General features: G+C 49.2%; 1 protein-coding gene across 3 annotated transcripts in view; it reads left to right on the plus strand.

Annotated features, from left to right (window-relative positions):
* Positions 1-3,214: 3,214 nt before the first annotated feature.
* Positions 3,215-23,417, plus strand: part of SMARCA1 (SNF2 related chromatin remodeling ATPase 1) — a 74,652-nt gene continuing 54,449 nt past the window's right edge. The window contains exons 1-4 of one of the 3 annotated variants that reach the window (XM_077825813.1): positions 3,215-3,387; positions 17,319-17,405; positions 22,376-22,542; positions 23,277-23,377. In XM_077825813.1, the coding sequence (XP_077681939.1) occupies positions 3,307-3,387; positions 17,319-17,405; positions 22,376-22,542; positions 23,277-23,377 (436 nt within the window). In that variant the 5' untranslated portion in view covers positions 3,215-3,306. The remainder of the gene's footprint in view (positions 3,388-17,318; positions 17,406-22,375; positions 22,543-23,276; positions 23,378-23,417) is intronic. The other 2 variants (XR_013347058.1, XM_077825812.1) reach the window with 2 other exon arrangements.

Genomic DNA, 23,417 nt, shown 5'->3' on the forward strand with positions numbered 1-23,417 from the left:
CCCTGAATAGATATGTGGACACAGGGGGCTGGACTACATGACATCTCAAGGTCTCCTCCATTCCTACATTTTTAAGATTCTCTGATTAACTTATCTGCACAACAACATTGTGAGATTAGGTGGCATTATTATCCTCATTTTACAGATGGGGAATTGAGCCACAGAGAGATGAACATTTTAAAAAGAAAAACATGAATGATAATGGGGAACTGTTTAAGAACACTTCACTGGATGCCTAAAAAGCCACAATTTCACAATTGAGAGAGACGGCTACACTGGTTAATAAGTTGACTCAGAGGGGAAGTGAAAGCAACTAATAAAAGACAGACAGGCACACACACAAAATAAATGGAAAAAAGAGGTATTTGATTGCTGTGAGTATAAATTAGAAACTAGGAATTGTAGAAAATTGAAACAAAAGTACACAAGGAGAAATCTGTGGCCAGCAGAATTAAGGACAAGAAAGAATTTTTAAGTATATCAGTAACAAAGGGAATCCTGACTATGGTATTGCCCCACTGTTAGAAGGTATCTGAAATGGTAAAATTTCAATAATAGGACAAAAGTGTTCTATAAATATTTCTGTTCTGTTTGGGGAAAAAGCCAGAAGATGTATTTATATCTGATGAAGTAACTTCCATTACAAGAGTCACTCAGGGGGATGTTAAACATCAGCTATTAAAGGGAGATATTTTAAAATTAGCAGGAAAGGATAACTTGTATTCAAGAATTTTAAAAGAGCTCTCTGGACCATTAATGCTTATTATCAGTAAGTCTTAGAACACTGTGGAAGTTCCAGAGGACTGGAAGAAAACTAATGTTGTGTGACTATTTAAAAAAGAAAAGGAGGACTTGTGGCACCTTAGAGACTAACCAATTTATTTGAGCATAAGCTTTCGTGAGCTTCAGCACACTTCATCGGATGAAGCTGTAGCTCAAGAAAGCTTATGCTTATGCTCAAATTGGTTAGTCTCTAAGGTGCCACAAGTACTCCTTTTCTTTATGCCTTATCAAGAGAGACTCAGGATTTGTTTATCAAAGAGAAGGGAAGGGATGACTTGATCACAGTCCAGAAATACCTACATGGGGAAATTTGGTAATAGACGGCTCTTCAGTATTGCTGTCAAAGGTGTAACAAGATATACTCTATTTCAGACAAGAATCAATTTAGGTAAGTCCAATGGCTTATGTTACACAGTTGGTGATCACAATGGTCCTATCTGGCCTTTTAATTTACAAATAAGGCCAAAATTATCAAAAGTGTCCACTAATTTGGGGGGCCCAACTTCAGACATGTATGGCACAATTTTTCAGAATACTTAGCATTTTTATTGCATTTTCTATATTAAAAATACAGCTCCAATCAATTTCAGTTGTGGCTGTAAACACTCAGCACTTCCACATATCTGGCTCCAGGTGTCTTCCACTGGGCACCCAGAAAGTGAGCACAGGTAACTGCTGACCAACTGTGAACATTCTGGTTTAGGTAACTTCCCCAGCATCACATACTCTGTGGCAGAGACAGGATGAGAATGTAGGGTCTCATCCAACTGCCTCAATCATAATACCATCCTTTTTCCTTCCAGAAACCCTTGTGTTATTCACTACAACCTTCCAGCTTCTGCAACAGGTAAGGTAGGAGTTTTACAGATAACAGGTTTCAGTGGTAGCCATTTAGTCTGTATCAGCAAAAAAAAAAAAAAAAAGATAGCCTCTTTCACTATAGAGCCGCAGTTAATTCCTTGAGCACTATTTATTCTGTGCGCTTAAGAAGGCTGGGATCCTATGGAAAAATAGGTTTCAGAGTAACAGCCGTGTTAATCTGTATTCGAAAAAAGAAAAGGAGTACTTGTGGCACCTTAGAGACTAACCAATTTATTTGAGCATAAGCTAAGTGAGCTGTAGCTCACGAAAGGTTATGCTCAAATAAATTGGTTAGTCTCTAAGGTGCCACAAGTACTCCTTTTCTTTATGGAAAAATAATGTGATCATTTAATAACGAAAGGCTGTATCCTAATGCATATCCAAAAGAGCTGTATTAAGGTTGCATAGGCAACCTTAAATCTAGCAGTTCCTAACTTCTCAGTGCTTAACTTTGCAGCCTTAACATTCCTTTAGTGTAGGTTTTTTAATGTTATTTCCAAAATAAATGATATACAGAAATTCTAGGGTGTGGAACAAACACTCAAGGTGGGTTAGCAACAGGGTTCAGTTCTTCAGATCTCTCCCACTTGAGCTAACAGAGTAAGGGGGAACAGATCAGGCCCTACAAGGGGAGGAGAGATCCACTTTGCCAGATCTATGCTAATTAGGGTGACCAGAGGAAACGGGCAAAATAGCAGGACGCAAGGGGGAAGCAAAGAAAGAAAAAGCGGCCGGAGCGGCCAAAGCCGCAGTATGGGGGCAAAGGGCGTCCTGACCGTGCATCGCTGGGGACGCGGGACAAAGAACTGAAAAGCGGGACAGTCCTGATTTGACCGAGACGCCTGGTCACCCTCACGCTCCTGGCAAGTGAAGGGAGAGACAGAGGCGCCCCGCTTCTCTTTCAGGTTCGGCAGGGGAACCTGCTCGGAGGCCTACAGGCCCTCCGGCCCCGACGCCGTCCCCGCCCCGCTTCCCGCAGCAGGCGGCTCCGCTGGCGCGTTGCTAGGCAGGAGCCGGCTCGGGTCACGCCGCGGGGAAGGGCGGCCCGCACGCCACGCCCAGCTGAGGTGAGGGGGGAGGGCGCATGCGCGGGGCGAGATCGCGGCGGAGCGTTACCGCTGGCCCCACACTGGGTGACTCGCCAGGAGGCGGCCCATCCCAGACACCAGAACGCCCCCCCGCGCCCGGTCTGAAAGGACGCCCCTGCTCGAGCGTGTCGTCAAAGCTGGGGCGACGTTGTTCTTTGGCTGGGACACAACAGCTTCCCCCCCCTCCTTTCCAGAAAGGCCAGGGCGGGCGAGCGGGACCTGCTCCTCCCGCTGCCCAGGCCCGGGCTCGGTTCTGCCCTGTTCTCCGCCGGCTTTTGCCCCTCGTCCTCCTCCCCCGTTCGCTGTATTTCGACCCTTCTGCTCCCGTTCGCTCCCCGCCGCAGGTGAGGGCAGCGGGTTCAGCGAGCGTCACGATGCACGCTGAGCGCGGCCGCGCATGCCCAGTAGGAGCCGATTAGCCGGATTCCCTTTCCCGGGCTCTGCGCCGCTCTCGCGGAGCCGCTATCTCGGAAATCTCGCGAGCTCGGCTGGGAGCGGGAGAAGGGGGCGGGGCCGTGCGGTGTTTTGGGGGCGGCGGGCCCCCCCCCCGACCCCGAGCCGGTTCCGACGCAAGATGGACCCCGGCCCCGCCAGCTCGGACGGCGAGGAGCCCTCCACCTCCGCTGCCTCCTCGCGGGAGCCGGGCGCCGAGGAGGTACCGCCGGGGGCGCGGGTGTCAGAGTCCTCGGGGAGGGGGCGCCGGAGCCCTGCTCCGCTGCCAGCCCCACCCCATGCCGGTACCCGGCCCGGCTGCTACAGCCCCCTGTCCCGCCCGGCTACAGTCCCCAGCCCTGTCTGCCCCCGGCCCCTCTCTCCCCCCACCCGCCCGGCCACAGACCCCTTGGGCCCCCTCCGCCCACCCCAGCCTCCCTGTAACCCGAGTCCATCTCCAGATCTAGCTGCCCTTCCCCCGGCCGTGCCCAAGCCCATCTGCATCCCTCAGCCCCATCCAGAGATCCCCCACCCGTCTGCACACCTCCTTCGCGGTACTGCCTGTCCCAGCCCATCTACACACCGGCCTGTCCGTACCCTCAGCCCTGGCCATGCCCCAGCCCATCTGCATCCCTTAGCCCCATCCAGAGATCCCCCACCCGTCTGCACTCCTCCTTCCCGGTACTGCCTGTCCCAGCCCATCTACACGCCGGCCTGTCCATACCCCCCTGTGCCTCCAGCCCTGGCCGTGCCCCAGCCCATCTGCATCCCTCAGCCCCATCCAAATATCCCCCACCCGTCTGCACTCCTCCTTCCGGTACTGCCTGTCCCAGCCCATCTACACGCCGGCCTGTCCGTACCCCCCTGTGCCTCCAGCCCTGGCCATGCCCCAGCCCATCTGCATCCCTCAGCCCCATCCAGAGATCCCCCATCCGTCTGCACTCCTCCTTCCCGGTACTGCCTGTCCCAGCCCATCTACACACCGGCCTGTCCGTACCCTCAGCCCTGGCCATGCCCCAGCCCATCTGCATCCCTTAGCCCCATCCAGAGATCCCCCACCCGTCTGCACACCTCCTTCCGGTACTGCCTGTCCCAGCCCATCTACACGCCGGCCTGTCCATACCCCCCTGTGCCTCCAGCCCTGGCCAGGCCCCAGCCCATCTGCATCCCTCAGCCCCATCCAGAGATCCCCCACCCGTCTGCACTCCTCCTTCCCGGTACTGCCTGTCCCAGCCCATCTACACACCGGCCTGTCCGTACCCCCCTGTGCCTCCAGCCCTGGCTATGCCCCAGCCCATCTGCATCCCTCAGCCCCATCCAGAGATCCCCCACCCGTCTGCACTCCTCCTTCCCGGTACTGCCTGTCCCAGCCCATCTACACACCGGCCTGTCCATACCCCCCTGTGTCCCCAGCCCTGGCCATGTCCCAGCCCATCTGCATCCCTCAGCCCCATCCAAATATCCCCCACCCGTCTGCACTCCTCCTTCCCGGTACTGCCTGTCCCAGCCCATCTACACACCGGCCTGTCCGTACCCCACTGTGCCCCCAGGCCTGGCCATGCTCCAGCCCATCTACATCCCTCAGCCCCATCCAGAGATCCCCCACCCGTCTGCACTCCTCCTTCCCGGTACTGCCTGTCCGCAGCCCATCTACACATCGGCCTGTCCGTACCCTCAGCCCTGGCCGTGCCCCAGCCCATCTGCATCCCTCAGCCCCATCCAGAGATCCCCCACCCGTCTGCACTCCTCCTTCCTGGTACTGCCTGTCCCCAGCCCATCTACACACCTGCCTGTCCATACACTAGCCCATTTACATCCCTCAGCCCCATCCAGAGATCCCCCACCCGTCTGCACTCCTCCTTCCCAGTACTGCCTGTCCCAGCCCATCTACACACCAGCCTGTCCGTACCCCCCTGTGCCTCCAGCCCTGGCCATGCCCCAGCCCATCTGCATCCCTCAGCCCCATCCAGAGATCCCCCATCCGTCTGCACACCTCCTTCCCGGTACTGCCTGTCCCAGCCCATCTACACACCGGCCTGTCCGTACCCCCCTGTGCCTCCAGCCCTGGCCATGCCCCAGCCCATCTGCATCCCTCAGCCCCATCCAGAGATCCCCCACCCGTCTGCACTCCTCCTTCCCGGTACTGCCTGTCCCAGCCCATCCACACACCGGCCTGTCCGTACCCCCCTGTGCCTCCAGCCCTGGCTATGCCCCAGCCCATCTGCATCCCTCAGCCCCATCCAGAGATCCCCCACCCGTCTGCACTCCTCCTTCCCGGTACTGCCTGTCCCAGCCCATCTACACACCGGCCTGTCCATACCCCCCTGTGTCCCCAGCCCTGGCCATGTCCCAGCCCATCTGCATCCCTCAGCCCCATCCAAATATCCCCCACCCGTCTGCACTCCTCCTTCCCGGTACTGCCTGTCCCAGCCCATCTACACACCGGCCTGTCCGTACCCCACTGTGCCCCCAGGCCTGGCCATGCTCCAGCCCATCTACATCCCTCAGCCCCATCCAGAGATCCCCCACCCGTCTGCACTCCTCCTTCCCGGTACTGCCTGTCCGCAGCCCATCTACACATCGGCCTGTCCGTACCCTCAGCCCTGGCCGTGCCCCAGCCCATCTGCATCCCTCAGCCCCATCCAGAGATCCCCCACCCGTCTGCACTCCTCCTTCCTGGTACTGCCTGTCCCCAGCCCATCTACACACCTGCCTGTCCATACACTAGCCCATTTACATCCCTCAGCCCCATCCAGAGATCCCCCACCCGTCTGCACTCCTCCTTCCCAGTACTGCCTGTCCCAGCCCATCTACACACCAGCCTGTCCGTACCCCCCTGTGCCTCCAGCCCTGGCCATGCCCCAGCCCATCTGCATCCCTCAGCCCCATCCAGAGATCCCCCATCCGTCTGCACACCTCCTTCCCGGTACTGCCTGTCCCAGCCCATCTACACACCGGCCTGTCCATACCCCCCTGTGCCTCCAGCCCTGGCCATGCCCCAGCCCATCTGCATCCCTCAGCCCCATCCAGAGATCCCCCACCCGTCTGCACTCCTCCTTCCCGGTACTGCCTGTCCCAGCCCATCCACACACCGGCCTGTCCGTACCCCCCTGTGCCTCCAGCCCTGGCCATGCCCCAGCCCATCTGCATCCCTCAGCCCCATCCAGAGATCCCCCACCCGTCTGCACTCCTCCTTCCCGGTACTGCCTATCCCAGCCCATCTACACACCGGCCTGTCCGTACCCCCCTGTGCCTCCAGCCCTGGCCATGCCCCAGCCCATCTGCATCCCTCAGCCCCATCCAGAGATCCCCCACCCGTCTGCACTCCTCCTTCCCGGTACTGCCTGTCCCAGCCCATCTACACACCGGCCTGTCCATACCCCCCTGTGTCCCCAGCCCTGGCTGTGCCCCAGCCCATGTACATCCCTCAGCCCCATCCAGAGATCCCCCATCTGTCTGCACTCCTCCTTCCCGGTACTGCCTGTCCCAGCCCATCTACACACCGGCCTGTCCGTACCCCCCTGTGCCTCCAGCCCTGGCTATGCCCCAGCCCATCTGCATCCCTCAGCCCCATCCAGAGATCCCCCACCCGTCTGCACACCTCCTTCCCGGTACTGCCTGTCCCAGCCCATCTACACACCGGCCTGTCCATACCCCCCTGTGTCCCCAGCCCTGGCCATGTCCCAGCCCATCTGCATCCCTCAGCCCCATCCAAATATCCCCCACCCGTCTGCACTCCTCCTTCCCGGTACTGCCTGTCCCAGCCCATCTACACACCGGCCTGTCCGTACCCCACTGTGCCCCCAGGCCTGGCCATGCTCCAGCCCATCTACATCCCTCAGCCCCATCCAGAGATCCCCCACCCGTCTGCACTCCTCCTTCCCGGTACTGCCTGTCCCCAGCCCATCTACACATCGGCCTGTCCGTACCCTCAGCCCTGGCCGTGCCCCAGCCCATCTGCATCCCTCAGCCCCATCCAGAGATCCCCCACCCGTCTGCACTCCTCCTTCCTGGTACTGCCTGTCCCCAGCCCATCTACACACCTGCCTGTCCATACACTAGCCCATTTACATCCCTCAGCCCCATCCAGAGATCCCCCACCCGTCTGCACTCCTCCTTCCCAGTACTGCCTGTCCCAGCCCATCTACACACCAGCCTGTCCGTACCCCCCTGTGCCCCCAGCCCTAGCCATGCTCCAGCCCATCTACATCCCTCAGCCCCATCCAGAGATCCCCCACTCGTCTGCACTCCTCCTTCCCGGTACTGCCTGTCCCAGCCCATCTACACACCGGCCTGTCCGTACCCTCAGCCCTGGCCATGCCCCAGCCCATCTGCATCCCTTAGCCCCATCCAGAGATCCCCCACCCGTCTGCACACCTCCTTCCGGTACTGCCTGTCCCAGCCCATCTACACACCGGCCTGTCCATACCCCCCTGTGCCTCCAGCCCTGGCCGTGCCCCAGCCCATCTGCATCCCTCAGCCCCATCCAGAGATCCCCCACCCGTCTGCACTCCTCCTTCCCGGTACTGCCTGTCCCAGCCCATCCACACGCCGGCCTGTCCGTACCCCCCTGTGCCTCCAGCCCTGGCCATGCCCCAGCCCATCTGCATCCCTCAGCCCCATCCAAATATCCCCCACCCGTCTGCACTCCTCCTTCCCGGTACTGCCTATCCCAGCCCATCTACACACCGGCCTGTCCGTACCCCCCTGTGCCTCCAGCCCTGGCCATGCCCCAGCCCATCTACATCCCTCAGCCCCATCCAAATATCCCCCACCCGTCTGCACTCCTCCTTCCCGGTACTGCCTGTCCCAGCCCATCTACACGCCGGCCTGTCCGTACCCCCCTGTGTCCCCAGCCCTGGCCATGTCCCAGCCCATCTGCATCCCTCAGCCCCATCCAAATATCCCCCACCCGTCTGCACTCCTCCTTCCCGGTACTGCCTGTCCCAGCCCATCTACACACCGGCCTGTCCGTACCCCACTGTGCCCCCAGGCCTGGCCATGCTCCAGCCCATCTACATCCCTCAGCCCCATCCAGAGATCCCCCACCCGTCTGCACTCCTCCTTCCCGGTACTGCCTGTCCGCAGCCCATCTACACATCGGCCTGTCCGTACCCTCAGCCCTGGCCGTGCCCCAGCCCATCTGCATCCCTCAGCCCCATCCAGAGATCCCCCACCCGTCTGCACTCCTCCTTCCTGGTACTGCCTGTCCCCAGCCCATCTACACACCTGCCTGTCCATACACTAGCCCATTTACATCCCTCAGCCCCATCCAGAGATCCCCCACCCGTCTGCACTCCTCCTTCCCAGTACTGCCTGTCCCAGCCCATCTACACACCAGCCTGTCCGTACCCCCCTGTGCCCCCAGCCCTAGCCATGCTCCAGCCCATCTACATCCCTCAGCCCCATCCAGAGATCCCCCATCCGTCTGCACAACTCCTTCCTGGTACTGCCTGTCCCAGCCCATCTACACACCGGCCTGTCTGTACCCTCAGCCCTGGCCGTGCCCCAGCCCATCTGCATCCCTCAGCCCCATCCAGAGATCCCCCACCTGTCTGCACTCCTCCTTCCCGGTACTGCCTGTCCCAGCCCATCTACACACTGGCCTGTCCGTACCCCCCTGTGCCTCCAGCCCTGGCCGTGCCCCAGCCCATCTACATCCCTCAGCCCCATCCAGAGATCCCCCACCCGTCTGCACTCCTCCTTCCCGGTACTGCCTGTCCCAGCCCATCTACACACCAGCCTGTCCGTACCCCCCTGTGCCCCCAGCCCTGGCCATGCCCCAGCCCATCTACATCCCTCAGCCCCATCCAGAGATCCCCCACCCGTCTGCACTCCTCCTTCCCGGTACTGCCTGTCCCAGACCATCTACACACCGGCCTGTCCGTACCCTCAGCCCTGGCCATGCCCCAGCCCATCTGCATTCCTCAGCCCCATCCAGAGGTCCCCCACCCGTCTGCACTCCTCCTTCCTGGTACTGCCTGTCCCCAGCCCATCTACACACCTGCCTGTCCATACCCAGCCCATTTACATCCCTCAGCCCCATCCAGAGATCCCCCACCCGTCTGCACTCCTCCTTCCCGGTACTGCCTGTCCCAGCCCATCTACACACCAGCCTGTCCGTACCCCCCTGTGCCTCCAGCCGTGCCCCAGCCCATCTGCATCCCTCAGCCCCATCCAAATATCCCCCACCCGTCTGCACTCCTTCTCCCCGGTATTGCCTGTCTCCAGCCCATCTACCACCCAGCAGCCCTATCTACACACCAATCTGTCCGTTCCCCCCCACCCCCTCTGCCAGCAGCCCTGGCTGTGCCCCCAGCGTGTCTGCATCCTCAGCTCCATCCAGATATCCCCACCCCCCATCTACCCACCTCCCCAATACTGCCAGCCCTATCGACTCCCTGTTCACAGCCCATCTATAACTTGGCAGCTGCATCTACACCCCAGCCTGTCCATACTCCACTGTACTACCAGCCCTGGTTGTACCCCTAGTCTATCTGCACCCACTGTACCTTCAGCCCTATCCATAACCCACCCCCTACAGCCCACCCATACTTCCAGCCTATTTGCTCACTCTGCCACCCACCTCTGTACCCTCCTACCCAACCCATCTGTTACCCCTGCACACAGCCCGTCAGTCCCTTCTGTCTCCCCCTGTGCACAGTCCATCCATGCACCCTTACAGCCCCTCTCTGTCAGCCTTCTCCTTGGGTACTACCAGTCCCTGGGGTACTACCCTCCCTGCTTTAACGCCAGGCGAAGAGCTGCAGTTGGGGAGGGGGCCTGTTTGCCCATGCGGGAGGGGAGCAGTAGCAGGTAGTTAGGGTGCTGTGTGGCATAACCAAAAGCTGGACATTTGTAGTGTGGGTGGGTTGTGGTTGGGAGAGTGAACTGCACCTTTGGGTTTAATTGGAGGTGCTCAATGATAGTGATACACCAAGGTGTGGGGGAGAAGGGACCTAGCTGGCCCCACCTGGTGGGGAGCAGGTTACCTGTATGCAGAGCCATTTAGCTAAGCTTGTGTAAACAGTTGGTGCTAGGGATGAGGGGAGATCTGAGCTGTTGGGATACGCTTCCCACTCCCCTTCAAAAGTGTATGATACTTCAATCCACTCTCGCTAACTGCTTAATGTATCTGGCTAGGGATAGGGGGTGGATTGCCAATGGCTAAATGCTGTTTGGAGGGGTGATAATAACAATATCTGACTGGTGGGAGTTTGTTTGCTGGTGTCATGGTACTTTCAGGTTTTTCAGTTATTTCTTCCACTCAGAGCTGCTCTCTTCTGCACGTGCAGTTTAAATTGTTTCCATGATCCAAAGCAAGATGCTCCAGAGAGCATGTGTGGCTGTCTCTCTCCTCTTCCCTTCAGTTTTCTGAAGAGATACTAAGCCAGGACTCTTGAGAGATCGTTAGGAATGTCAAAAGTGACATCTTCAGGTGTCACTGGAAAACAAGGTTTAGTCATAAGTAGGAATCCCTTCAAAAGTCTTTTAGGATTACCCCTGAAGGGCCAAATCTCTGTTCCACTGAATGGTAGCTGTTTTGATTTAATTGTGACCAGAATTTAGATCCAAATGATGAAATTTCACCTCTGGATATATTGGGTGAAAGAATTAGGCTGATGGAGAGAAGTGAAAAAACATGATGTTGTAGTATTTAGTTTGTCTGTGAACTGTGCAATGTGTAGTAACATTAAGACTAAGGAACAGTAAAGGAGTTAGAATTGTGAGCAAGAATTACCTACAGGGTACAATTTGTGCTATAAGGTTTTCCATCTGTCAACTGGCAAAAAAAACCTGACACAATGTCTAGACAGAACAGGATAAGTTGACATATGCCAGTAAGTGGATTAAATATTGTATTAGCATTGTATATATATCAGAAGGTCACACGTTTCTAACAAAAGGAAAGCTGGTTGCTGCTATTTAATAGTACTAGTTCAGCTGGAATCATGAATAGCTGAGAAATTCAAAGCTACATCTCATATAGATTTCACTTTAGCAACGTGCCCCCTAGGGTCGAATTGCAATTCAGATGCACAAGCGATATTATACAATGCACAGGTACATGTTAGTGTCTGGAAATCCCAGGTAATCCTAGATAATGATAAACTGTGTTTTTGTAGTTTGTCATTATGCTGTTTACACCTTATGTTACTTTAATGCTTTGTTGTAAACAGCCAGTTAAATGCTTGTATTAATTTGATACAATTTTCATTAGTTACTTGGAATAGATTTTTTTATCTTTACCTAGCTGGATGCTCTTTACATACGTACATACAAAAGCTCAACATAGGAAAGACTAAAAAACAAAAAAAGCAGCAGTGCTTCTTACTCCCACCCATTGCGTGGCCAGACATGTGAGTGATTCAGTTTAGGATGCACCGTTGCACTTTCCCATTAGCTGGAATGCCTTCCCATAGCCTAAAGTTAGCATCTTCGCTTAATTAGTGAGCAGAGATTGTCAGAGAAAATGTTTTGGATCCCTGGGGTTACTCAAGCTATACTGTTAAAATTATTATATACTTTGATAGTCCTCCATGTGATGGGATGCTAAAACTACACAGGCTTTGATTATATTCTCTAAGGCAGTGTTTCTTAACCTGTTTACCATTGTAGCCTGCATATGCAGCTCTCTGTGTATTACGCGGGCCGCATGCACACAATATATATACTACTTGAATGGTCCCTGAGGATGGCACATGGGCCGCAGCTGTGTGCTGATTGGGCCGCAAGTGGTTGAGAACCACTGCTCTAAGGCTAGTCTACGAGACAAAGTTTACTGCTATGCTATACAGCAAACCCTCTGTGTAGAAGGTGCTTGTATTGGGATTCTTTTTCTGCTGTAGCTTATACCAGTTCCCTGAATGAACAGCACTTGTTTGCTGATATAATTGTGTCTACATTAGGACTTCTGCTGGTATAGAAATGTTTGTGGGGTTTTTTTAAAATAAATCAAAGCTGTAATCTACATTACTTTCGCAACAAAAGTTTCTGTGAAGACCTGTAAGAATACATTCTATACTTAAGAATATAAGCTTATGTGTTTAAGTGACTGATTAGGGTATGTGCTTTTGCTTGGTGGTATAAGAGGAAGTATTTTTACTTGTATTCCAGTAAAATAGCAAAATACAAACTTGTATAACTCTTAATGTTACCCAGAGGTAAGTACAAACGTGATTCTCACCTCCACTCTCCATTGGCTTCCACAAACAAGGAGCAATGTCCTTATGAGAGGTACAGCACTCTCTGTCCCCTTTTAAGCTTCCAGGGAGGGAAAGGGTGTTGGAATGTTAGCAGGTACTTGTCCCATGAGTCTGCTTGGGTTCTCTATCTTCCATATCAGCTTCTAGAAGGCATAATGTGCTGTGCACTTGTTTCCCAAATTACACTCCTTATATGTTCTCCCCATTATTTCTTGTCTGTCACATTTGCAACAATTTGCTCTTGTTTTGAAGCCTACTTTCGCTGTTGCTCATAAGGATCCAAAGGGACAATGAAATGAGCTTGGCAAATTTCACTCTCCTAGTGGAAAAGTTATGAGAAGCAGCAGAGGCAGGTACTGGAGCCATCTGTCTTCAGATTTGGGAAGGCAATATTGCGTTAGTTTTCATTTGTGCGGTTCTCTTTTATAGCCATAAAGGCTACAAGCTATTTCGAACAAAGATCTTGAGTTCTTCAGAATTCTTCCCTTTCCAGGAGAAGTGTCCTACTCACTGCAGGTAGATAGATAAGTCACTTGTATTTCCCATTTCATGTGTTCCTAGAAGAATTGCAGGAAGCATCTGACATTTGATGCTGTCATTTTCACTTTTGTCTGTTAGAAGGAGTACTCTTCTTCTGTAACAAGAAGATTGTGTCCAGTATTAGTGTTGACAGTGGTCTTCTCACCAAAGTAGAATTGAGTTATGTTGTATTTACACTTTGTGTTTTAATAATAATAATTTCTATTTTAATTTCCTTTTCCTTAAGTGAGCTGTTATGATGTTCAACTGAGTTATCTACTGAGTTATCTTTTTCTTTCTGAGGCCCCTTCCAACATGCTATAAAAACTCCACGGGCCACCTGTGCCACAAAAACTGGTTTTCTGCATATAAAAGCCAGGGCCCACGTTTGGGGGAAGCAAGCACAGCAGTTGCTTGAGGCCCCATGCCACATGGGCTCCTGCAAAGCCACATTGCTCAGGCTGCACCTTCAGCCCTGCATGGCGGGGCTCAGGGCCCTGGGCTTCAGCCCCTTGTGGTGGAGCTTTGGCTTTCTACCCTGGGCCCCAGCGAATCCAGTGCTGGCCCTGCTTGGCGGCCCCCCTGAAAACCTTAGGTCTTTTATGGTAGATAAGTATTTAAGGCTACTTCTCTGTAACACGTTTATCTGGGCCCTGCAGCGCAGAAGTCAAGTGTTAGTAGTTTATGAAGCGGCATTTAAACTCTTCCTTAGCCACACTCTACACATACTTATGGCATTCTGCATTCATGGGATTTTTTGTAAATTTAGTAAAACAATAATATACCCTCCTAAGTACTGTAGCTGAGATACTGAACTCAAGTATAATGAAGCAAGACAGAGCAGTCAGTCCTACATTCATGCCCAAACTGAAAAAGACATCCTCTAGCATAAACATTATGATTCTCGGATTTGTGTCCCTAAAAACAGGTGGGCATGTTTAGCTGGCTAAGCTTTTTCAAGAGCTGAATAAATTACCAAGCTACCTCAAAAGCAAGTGAAAATGGCTCATTGAGTTCAATGTTTCATCTCTCAGATTTCAGTATTAAATTGGTTCCATTTACAAGTTTTAGGTTTTTTTAAAATGTTGGCATAATTTTGTCTAGTTTTAGTACCTGAACCTATAAGAATGGCTATACAAGATCTGACCAGTGGTCCATCTAGCCCAGTAACCTGTCTTCCGACAGTGGCCAATGACAGGTGCTTCAGAGAAAATGAACCATCCCCTGTTGTCCACTCCCAGCTTCTGGCAAACGGAGGCTAGGGACACTAAGAGCATGGGGTTGCATCCCTGCCCATCCTGGCTAATACCAATGGACCTATCCTCCATGAACTTATCTAGTTCTTTTTTGAGCCCTGTTACAGTTTTGGCCTTCATAACATCTCCTGGCAAAGAGTTCCACAGATTGACTGTGTGTTGTGTGAAGAAGTAGTTCCTTTTGTTTGTTTTAAAGCTGCTACCTATTAATTTAATTGGGTGACCCCTAGTTCCTGTGTTATGTGAAGGAGTAAATAACATTTCCTTATTCACTTTCTCCACACCAGTCATGATTTTTATAGACCTCTATCATATATCCCTCTCAGTCATCACTTTTCCAAGCTGAAAAGTCCCAGTCTTTTAAATCTCTCTTCATACAGAAGCTGTTCTATACTCTGAATCATTTTTGTTGCCCTTCTCTGTACCTTTCCCAATTCCAGTACATCATCTTTTGAGATAAGGCAACCAGATATGCATTCAGTATTCAAGATGTGGGTTTACCATGGATTTATATAGAGCAGGGGTGGGCAAACTTTTGTGGCCTGAGGGCCACATCTGGGTATGGAAATTGTATGGTGGGCCATGAATGCTCATGAAATTGTGGGTTAGGGTGTGGGAGGGGGCTCCGTGCTGGTAAGGGGGGGAGGCGGAGGAGGGCTCTGGCTGAGGGTGCAGGCTCTGGGGTGGGACTGGGGATGAGGGGTTTGGGGTGCAGGAGGGTGCTCCGGGATAGGATCAAGGGGTTTGGAGGGTGAGAGTGGGATCAGGGCTGGGGCAGGGGGTTGGGATGTGGGAGGAGGTCAGGGGTGCAGGCTTTAGGTGGTGCTTACCTCAAGCAGCTCCTGGAAGCAGTGGCATGTCCCCCCTCCAGCTCCTACGTGGAGGTGTGGCCAGGCGGTTCTACATACTGCCCCATCTGCCACCACTGCAGCTCCCATTGGCCGCGGTCCCCAGTCAATGGGAGCTGTGGGGTCGGGGCAGCGTGCTAAGCCCCCCTCCCACCCCGGCTGCCCCTATGCCTAGGAGCCGGAGCCAAGGGGAGACGTGCCACTCTTCTGTGAGCCGCACGGAAAGCCCTCGACCCTGCTCCCAGTCTGGAGCGCTGGAGCGGGCAAGCCTATGGTCCTGCTCCCCCACGGGAGCTCGAGGGCTGGATTAAAAGGCCTGGTGGGCCGGAAGTGGCCCGTGGGCCGTAGTTTGCCCACCCTGATATAGAAGCATTATGATATTGTCTGTCTATTACCGATCCCTTTCCTAATGGTTTCTAACATTCTGTTAGCTTTTTTGACTGCTGCTGCACATTGAGTGGATGTTTTTCAGAGAATTGTTCACAATGAGTCCAAGATCTTTCTTGAGTGGAACGGCTAATTTAGAGCCCGTCATATTGTTTGTATAGTTGGGATTATGTTTTCAAATATTCGTTACTCTGCATTTATCAACATTGAATTTCATTTGCCATTTTGTTGCCCAGTCACCCCGGTTTTGTGAGATCCCTTTGTAACTCTTCGCAGACAGCTTTGGACTTAACTATAGTGATTAGTTTTGTATCCTCTAGAAATTTTGCCACCTCACTGTTTATCCCTTTTTCCAGATCATTTAAGAATAAGTTGAACAGCACTGGTCCCTGTACAGTTTCTTGGAGGACATCATTGTTTACCTCTTTCCTTTCTGAAAACTGACCATTTAGTCCTATCCTTTGTTTCCTATGTTTTAACCAGTTACCAATCCATGAAAGGACCTTTCCTCTTACCCCTTGACAGCTTACTTTGCTTAAGAGCCTTTGGTAAGGGACCTTGTCCAAGGCTTTCTGAAAGTCCAAGCCACTGAATCACCCTTGTCCACGTGTTTTTGACCCCCCTCAAAAGCTCTAATAGATTGGTGAGGCATGATTTCCTATTACAAAAGCTGTGTTGACTCTTCCCCAACAAATCGTGTTCATCCATGCATCTGATAATTCTGTCCCTTAGTATTTTTTCAACCAATTTGTCAGGTACTGAAGTTAGGCTTACTGGTCTGTAATTGCTGGTATCACCTTGGCAGCCTTTTTAAAAAAAAACAATAAATCTTCAGATATATTGTTTTAACATCTTCAGATATATTGTTTTAATATTTATATTGCAGTAGTGCTTTAAGGCCAATCAGGTCAGGACTCCATTGTGCTAAGAGCTGTACAACATATGGGAAATGAGCATCAAGTATGAATATCTTAGATAACTTCTGTAAAAGTCTTTTTTAAAGCAATTATTTGAAATGATGCACGCCCTTTCAAAAGCACCTTTTCTAATTTTAAGATATCAAAAAGGCTAGTACTTAAACTTTTTTTTGCAGGTGAGCCTTATGTTTCAGGAGCAAAAGACATATTTTTAAAACGATTACATTCAATTGGAAAAAACCTTCCAGATAAGAATTCTTGTATCTTTCTGAATAATAGGTTGAAAGTCCATACTAGTTTCTAAACCTGCAGTCTTTACTCAGGCAAAACTCTCATTGAAGTTAGTAGAAGTTTTGTATATGTAAAGATTGTCCAGTATTTTTGTGAATATCTACAAATTGTGTAAAGCATGAAAATGAGCCGTTGCGATCACCATGTCTTAAACAATTTGCCCTGAATTACAGACTTTTTTCCCTTATATGGCTGAGTGTGTCCCTTGGAGGGGGATCTATGAAATTTAATCTGTTTCTTGATGTGTGTGGTGGAGAGAAGTTAAGCCTTTATCTCAGACCTTGCATTGTTCTTTTGGGTGGGTAGGGGAGGAGATCAGGATCCAGCTGCCAAAAATGTAAATAGTTAGGAATTTTATATTTAGGAACAGGCTGACAATTTTGTAAGCCATGGCCTTTCCTATGGGTAAACAAACCTCCCACTCCCAGGATGAACTGAGGGATTGTTTGTGAGGCCATACATAGGAAGTGATAAGGCTAATCTGAGGTTTTTATTTGGTCATATTTGCCCTTCATTGGCTATTTCTTCACGGATTTCAGCTCCGATTAGGGTGAGATGGTACATTTTCTTTCAGTGCTTATTTTCCATTTTGTTTGGTATGTGGGTGATCTGATTTTTTTTTTTTAACAAAGAATTCTGATACTGTTTTTGAAGTTTGCACGCTTTTTTCAATTTGGCTTCAGTAGCTCACTGTATTGATATTAATAAATATTTAAAATTTGAATTTCAGAAAAATGATCCTCCATTTCAACTCAAACTTCCTCCCAAGGCATCTAGACCTGAAAAAGAAATTGATCCAGAATATGAAGAGAAGATGGTAAGTGTGGTTTCATAGCACAACAGATGGCTAACTTTTTGTTTTACTGAGCTAGGTAGAGACAATGGGAGGAAACAAGAAATTGCAGACAGGATGTCAGTGGGAGGGAAGGAAAATGGAATCAGAATAACAATATTAATTAAATACAATTCTTGATCTCGAAGTACATCTCTATGTGCAGGGGAATTTTCAAAGCTGAGAGATAGTGAATCATGAAACTGACTTGTTTGCCGAGGGTTGAGGTATACACTTTGAAAGCCTAAGTGGATGGGGTTTAACTTTCCACAAATCTATCCAAGATATTGCCCTCTCTGTATACTTTGTTTACCCCTATGTACGTGGACATGTATTCAGCCCTTAGGGTTTTTTGAAAGAAAGCTGGGATACATGAGATTGCAGCCAGTGTGTGTTGTGACCTAGGGAGACACATGGGCATAGTCACCCACAAGGATATGAACATCCAGAATCTAACAAGGGCACGTGGAGGATGGACAGGACAAATAAAATGCTTGGCACACTTTTAAACTAGGTCCAGAATCTGAAATGCACATGACAAAGGGGAGTTAGGTTTGGGAGAGAGAGAAAAGATATTAGTAGCATATATAATTTTTTTTTTTTTGGTGTGGCCTGAGTCCATGCAAGAATTTTGTACAGATTTCAGAATGCAAAGGAAATAACTTCATAGCTCTGCATTCTTTATACACAAATTGAGAGTTTTCACTTCTTAAATGGGAGAAAAACAAGAAGCTGGTGTTTGTACGCTACGTCTCTGAAAACACCACAGAATCCTAAATCTGGGCACCCTCCACAACATAACACTGCAAACTGTGATCCATCAGGTCAGGCTTAAGGAACAGAGAATGCTGGACAGGAAAGTAGAGCTAATCAGGACATTAAGGGAGAAACCCATAGCAGAACACACAAGGCCCACTCTTGAATGTCACTCACAGGGTCAGATTTTGGTGGATGCCAGTGACCAATGGCCTGCTACATTTTCATTAGTGCTCTTCTAGAGAGTGGTGGAATTTGACGGAAATGCCAGATTAGATAGGAACAGGGACAGAGATCCGCTGCCAGAGAGGCTTAAGGAAATGATTGGTTGGCTGAGTGAATACTTCATTTTAAGTGCTAAGCACAGGTCAATGGTTAGAAAGAAAGTCAATGCGCTATGGTAATACAAATAACTGATCCCAAAAAGTAGCACCTGTGTTTTGCAAGGATATGTATTTTGGATCCAGTCTTCCGTAAATAGTACCCTTCTGCTGCTTGGAAGCAGAGAGGGTATATGCATCAAATAGCCTGTATTTTCAGCAGTCAGGCAATAAAGCAATGGAAGTGTGATATTATTTTCCAGGGTTCACCCCTTAATATCCTCTAACCTGTAAAATTGTTGGCTATAAATCGGGTGTGGCTGGCTTTGTTCCCAGTCAGCATCATCATCTGTCAGTCTGATTTAGACCTCCTGATCTTGGATTGCTTTATTTCCCTCTCTTCTGTCGGTGGTGTTATCTGAGTTCGTTGGCGGTTCATTTGGCCCCTCAGACAAGGGTACTCCACTGGAGGTTGTAGTATGGTGCAGCTTACTGCCCTCTGCCTGTCTGACCAGCTCTTCCGGTTAGTGTTAGGCTGAACATGCATAGCCATGGCCCTGTCTCATTTCCTGTCGTGTCGCCCCCCCCCCCCCCCCCCGGGGCACCATATTACAGCTCCCCCAAAGACAATAGGGAGGAAGCAGTCTCAGATCCCTGAACCCAGGCAGGCATTCTGATCAGCTTTTATGTAGGCTGCACGAGCTGGAGAGGAGTATCCTTGTGTCGTCCTCCCCTGTGTAGGAGGCAGGCAGAATCTAGCCCTTAGTAATATATTTTTCTCATCTCTACTTAGGCAACGTTTTCAGGTATGTTAGAAGTTTATACCTGTATTTACTCACAGGACAGGCATGGGCAACAATAATACAAGTTTATCCACATCATCCTCACAGACTCCCCCAACCCTGTTCTGGAGAGACCACCTCTAGAGGTTGAGATGGTAATATAATCTCTGTACAGTTTTTAGCTTGCTCCGGTTGCCAAGTATGTAGTTTCCCAGCCCAGTTGGGCTTTTTCTAACTGACAGTTTCAGGTTATTTTTGCAGCTGTGGGTTGCGGTATTTTGGGCTATTTTGCTGCCCTGCTGCTGCTGGCCACGCCCGCTGTCAGTGTCTCACTTGCACTGTGAGTGCTGTCAGTGTCTCACTTGCACTGTCTCATTGGCAGCATGCACAGAAGATGCTGTTGCCCCTTAGTCCCTCAGCCCCGCTGCCCTGCTCCTCTCTTCTGCCATCTGCTCTGCAGTTGTGTTGTGCTGCCCTGTTCTCTGAGACTGTCAACAAGGAGGCCAAGAGTTGTTACAGTTATAAAGGCAGCTGATCCCTTTTGTTACCAGCTGTCATAAATATAAAGGGAAGGGTAACCATCTTTCTGTGTACAGAACTATAAAGTCCTCCTGACCAGAGGCAAAACCCTTTCACCTGTAAAGGGTTAAGAAGCTAAGATAACCTCGCTGGCACCTGACCAAAATAACCAATGAGGAGAGAAGTTACTTTCAAAGCTGGAGGGGGGGCGGGAACAAAGGGTCTGGCTGTCTGTGTGATGCGTTTTGCTGGGAACAGATCAGGAATGCTCTTCAGAACTTCTGTAAAAAGTTAGTAAGCAATCTAGCTAGAAATGTGTTAGATTTCCTCTTGTTTAAATGGCTGATAAATAAGCTGTGCTGAATGGAATGTATATTCCTGTTTTTGTCTCTTTTTGTAAGTTAAGGTTTTGCCTAGAGGGATTCTCTGTTTTGAATCTGATTACCCTGTAAGGTATTTATCATCCTGATTTTACAGAGGTGATTCTCTTACCTTTTTCTTTAATTAAAATTCTTCTTTTAAGAACCTGATTGCTTTTTCATTGTTCTTAAGATCCAAGGGTTTGGGTCTGTGTTCACCTATGCAAATTGGTGAGGATTTTTATCAAGCTTTCCCCAGGAAAGGGGGTGTAGGGCTTGGGGGGATATTTTGGAGGGCAGACGTTTCCAAGTGGGTGCTTCCCCTGTTCTTTGTGTAACATTTTGGTGGTGGCAGCTTTTAACCTAAGCTGGTAAGAATAAGCTTAGGGGGTCTTTCATGCAGGTCCCCACATCTGTACCCTAGAGTTCAGAGTGGGGAAGGAACCATGACACCAGCTCATTTTTCCAAAGCCACCAAAGGTATGTCCACGCAGCCAACAGTAGCAAGCCTCCCAGCCTGGATCCATTGGGTTAGTGGGGCTCTTGCTATTGGTCTAAAAACAGCTTGAGATGAGGGTGAACCACTTTGACTGCACGTTGAAGTTGTGGCTTGGGCTGGAGCTTGGGCCCTGAAGCCTAGGCAGGGTTTCGGTCTTGAAGGCTGAGCTTCACCCCAAGCCACGACTTCACTAACTGCACGGCTATTTTTAGAGTGCTCTTGTGAGCCCAACAAACCCAAGTCTGTTGACCCTTGCTGGGAGGCTTGTTGCCCCAGGCTGTGTAGGCATATCCCAAATGTCCAAGCTAATATCACTGCTGACCTGTGCTGGATTTGAAGCAGCAAATACTCTGTATCCCATTTCTCATCCATTGAGTTATCCAGCCTCCCACAAATGTGACATTTCATTGAACTGGGGAGAGGAGAATGGAAGCATACATTTGGGGTCAGTACATTTATATGCCTTTTGTGTGTCATGTACTGTTTATGGAACATACCTCTTTAGAAAGAAAACATAAAGTGAGTAAGAGAAACTGTAGGAACAAACATCTAAAAACCTGAATTTGATTATTTTATTTGTTGGGAACGAATACTTGTGGATAGCTATAAAGTGGCGTTCTAGCTACTTGCACGTTGTTCATGCAGTGCAGAATAATATTGTATGTGTTTTTATATATAACCTCTTTTAAAAAAAAATAAATGGAGTAAACCATATGTATATGAAAACTGCTAAAATTGTGTAGGCCGGCAATAATGAAGACCTTTATACAAAAACAGTTCAGTAGCTATAAATTCAAGGGGGAATAATAACTGACTATAGTGGTATCTGTATTGAGTTTTTTAGAAAGACTTGTTCTTATGTGATTGTTAAACTGTGCTTGCCATCAAGATTTGAAGAGTTTGTGTGAAACTTATATTGCCCTCCTGTGGCAAAAAGGATGTATCAGCATCTTTTCAGCTTCATTTGTGAATATTGCTATCTTGCCACCGATAGACTGCTGCTGTTTGCATCTAACAGCTACCCAGCTCTTCTTCAGAGGAATCTTCTGTAGTTTACGTATTGCTTAAGAAAGTTATGATACTAATTTATGTTTTTACTTTAGTATTTGAAACAAACACATATTGAGAGGTTAAAGGATTTCACAACGAAACTGTTTTAAGTTACATAATGCATAAGATTTTGTAAACACTGTTTAAGAACTGACAGGAAAATAGCATGGTGTTAGTTGCTGTCTTGTTTAAAAACTGTTATAGCTGTTATTTATAGTCTATTAAATACAGTGTAGCAGGTGTGACTCATGGACTTAAGAAACATTTGGAGCCTGAGCCTGCTCCAACTGAAGTCCAACAGAAAAATTCATTCACTTCAGTGGGAGCAGGATTGTGTATTAGTTGCTTTAGTTTTTGAAACAGCAAAATATTACTAGTCAATGCAAACACTTCTCAGGTGGAATCTTGACCACAATAACTTAAATGAGGAGTTTTGCCATTGACTTGAGGGGGAGCCAGGATTTCATCCCTGGGTGTAAATAAAAAAAAAAAGTAATTTTTTGTCACTCATGTATGTAGCATTTGTATGGAGTTCTCCTGCAAAGTTCACTTGCTCAGATTGTTCTGCAAGATCAGTACTGAGGTATGTAAGTTGCTTGTTTTAACAAAAATAAAATTATTGTTGGTGGGGAAAAGATGCACATTTCTTCTTTTTTGTTTTGTAACTTAGAAAACAGATCGGGCAAAAAGATTTGAATTTCTCCTGAAGCAGACGGAACTTTTTGCACATTTTATTCAGCCTGCAGCACAGAAATCTCCAACATCACCATTGAAAGTCAAATTGGGACGACCACGGATAAAGAAAGATGAAAAACAGAGTTTACTTTCAGCTGGGGAGTATGTTTTCGTATCTCTATTCTTATGTCAAAGTTCAAAGTTATTTTTTCAAACAAATTATATATTTTTATTATCTATCTTTTAAATTGCAGTTGAAAAATTATGGCGTAAGTATGCCAGAACTCCTTGAAAAAGTAAAGTTGTAGTACTAAACAGGTGAAAGTGTGTGTGTGAGAGAGAGACTTTTCCCCCTGATTTGGGTGTTTTTTTATATGAGGCACTTAAATATTATTTTTGAAAGTTGCTTTTTTTAAAATTGGAATAATTTTTAGAAGTCATCCAAGCAAATATTTATGGAATTGAACATTCAACTGAAACTTTTCACTTATCCTTCTGAATGGTATACTGATCAATGGTCTATTGAATGGTATACCGATCAAGTGGCAGATTGTGTGGCCATAGTCCGTGTGTACCTTATGCCCCTCTGCCCCACTCCCTGCACAGCCACCTGCAGAATTTTTGCTTCCTTCTTGCACAGTACAACCATGGCTGAGGAGGAAAGGGCTGGATTTTAGCCTAAATAATTCAGAGCTGGAATGGATATCTGGGAATAATTACTTAATGGTAAACTGGTTCTGTGGAAGAGCAGGTGATAGAATATAGATTTGCTGGATCGACAGTGATTTCTATCCTAATTTACTGTTTTCTCAAAAATGTAGTCAGGGTATATTCCATTAGCTCTGTTGAAAAGCTTTAGAATCCAAACTCACGTGTAAACTTTCTTCCTTCTTCAGTTATCGTCACAGACGCACGGAGCAAGAGGAAGATGAAGAGCTGCTATCTGAGAGTCGAAAAACATCTAATGTGTGTGTTCGATTTGAGGAGTCACCCTCATGTGAGTATCCATGTTGGAAGTTTTCTATTTGTTTTGATTG

This window comes from Eretmochelys imbricata, chromosome 9 (genome assembly GCF_965152235.1).
Source record: "Eretmochelys imbricata isolate rEreImb1 chromosome 9, rEreImb1.hap1, whole genome shotgun sequence".
NCBI classification, from domain to species: Eukaryota; Metazoa; Chordata; order Testudines; family Cheloniidae; genus Eretmochelys; species Eretmochelys imbricata.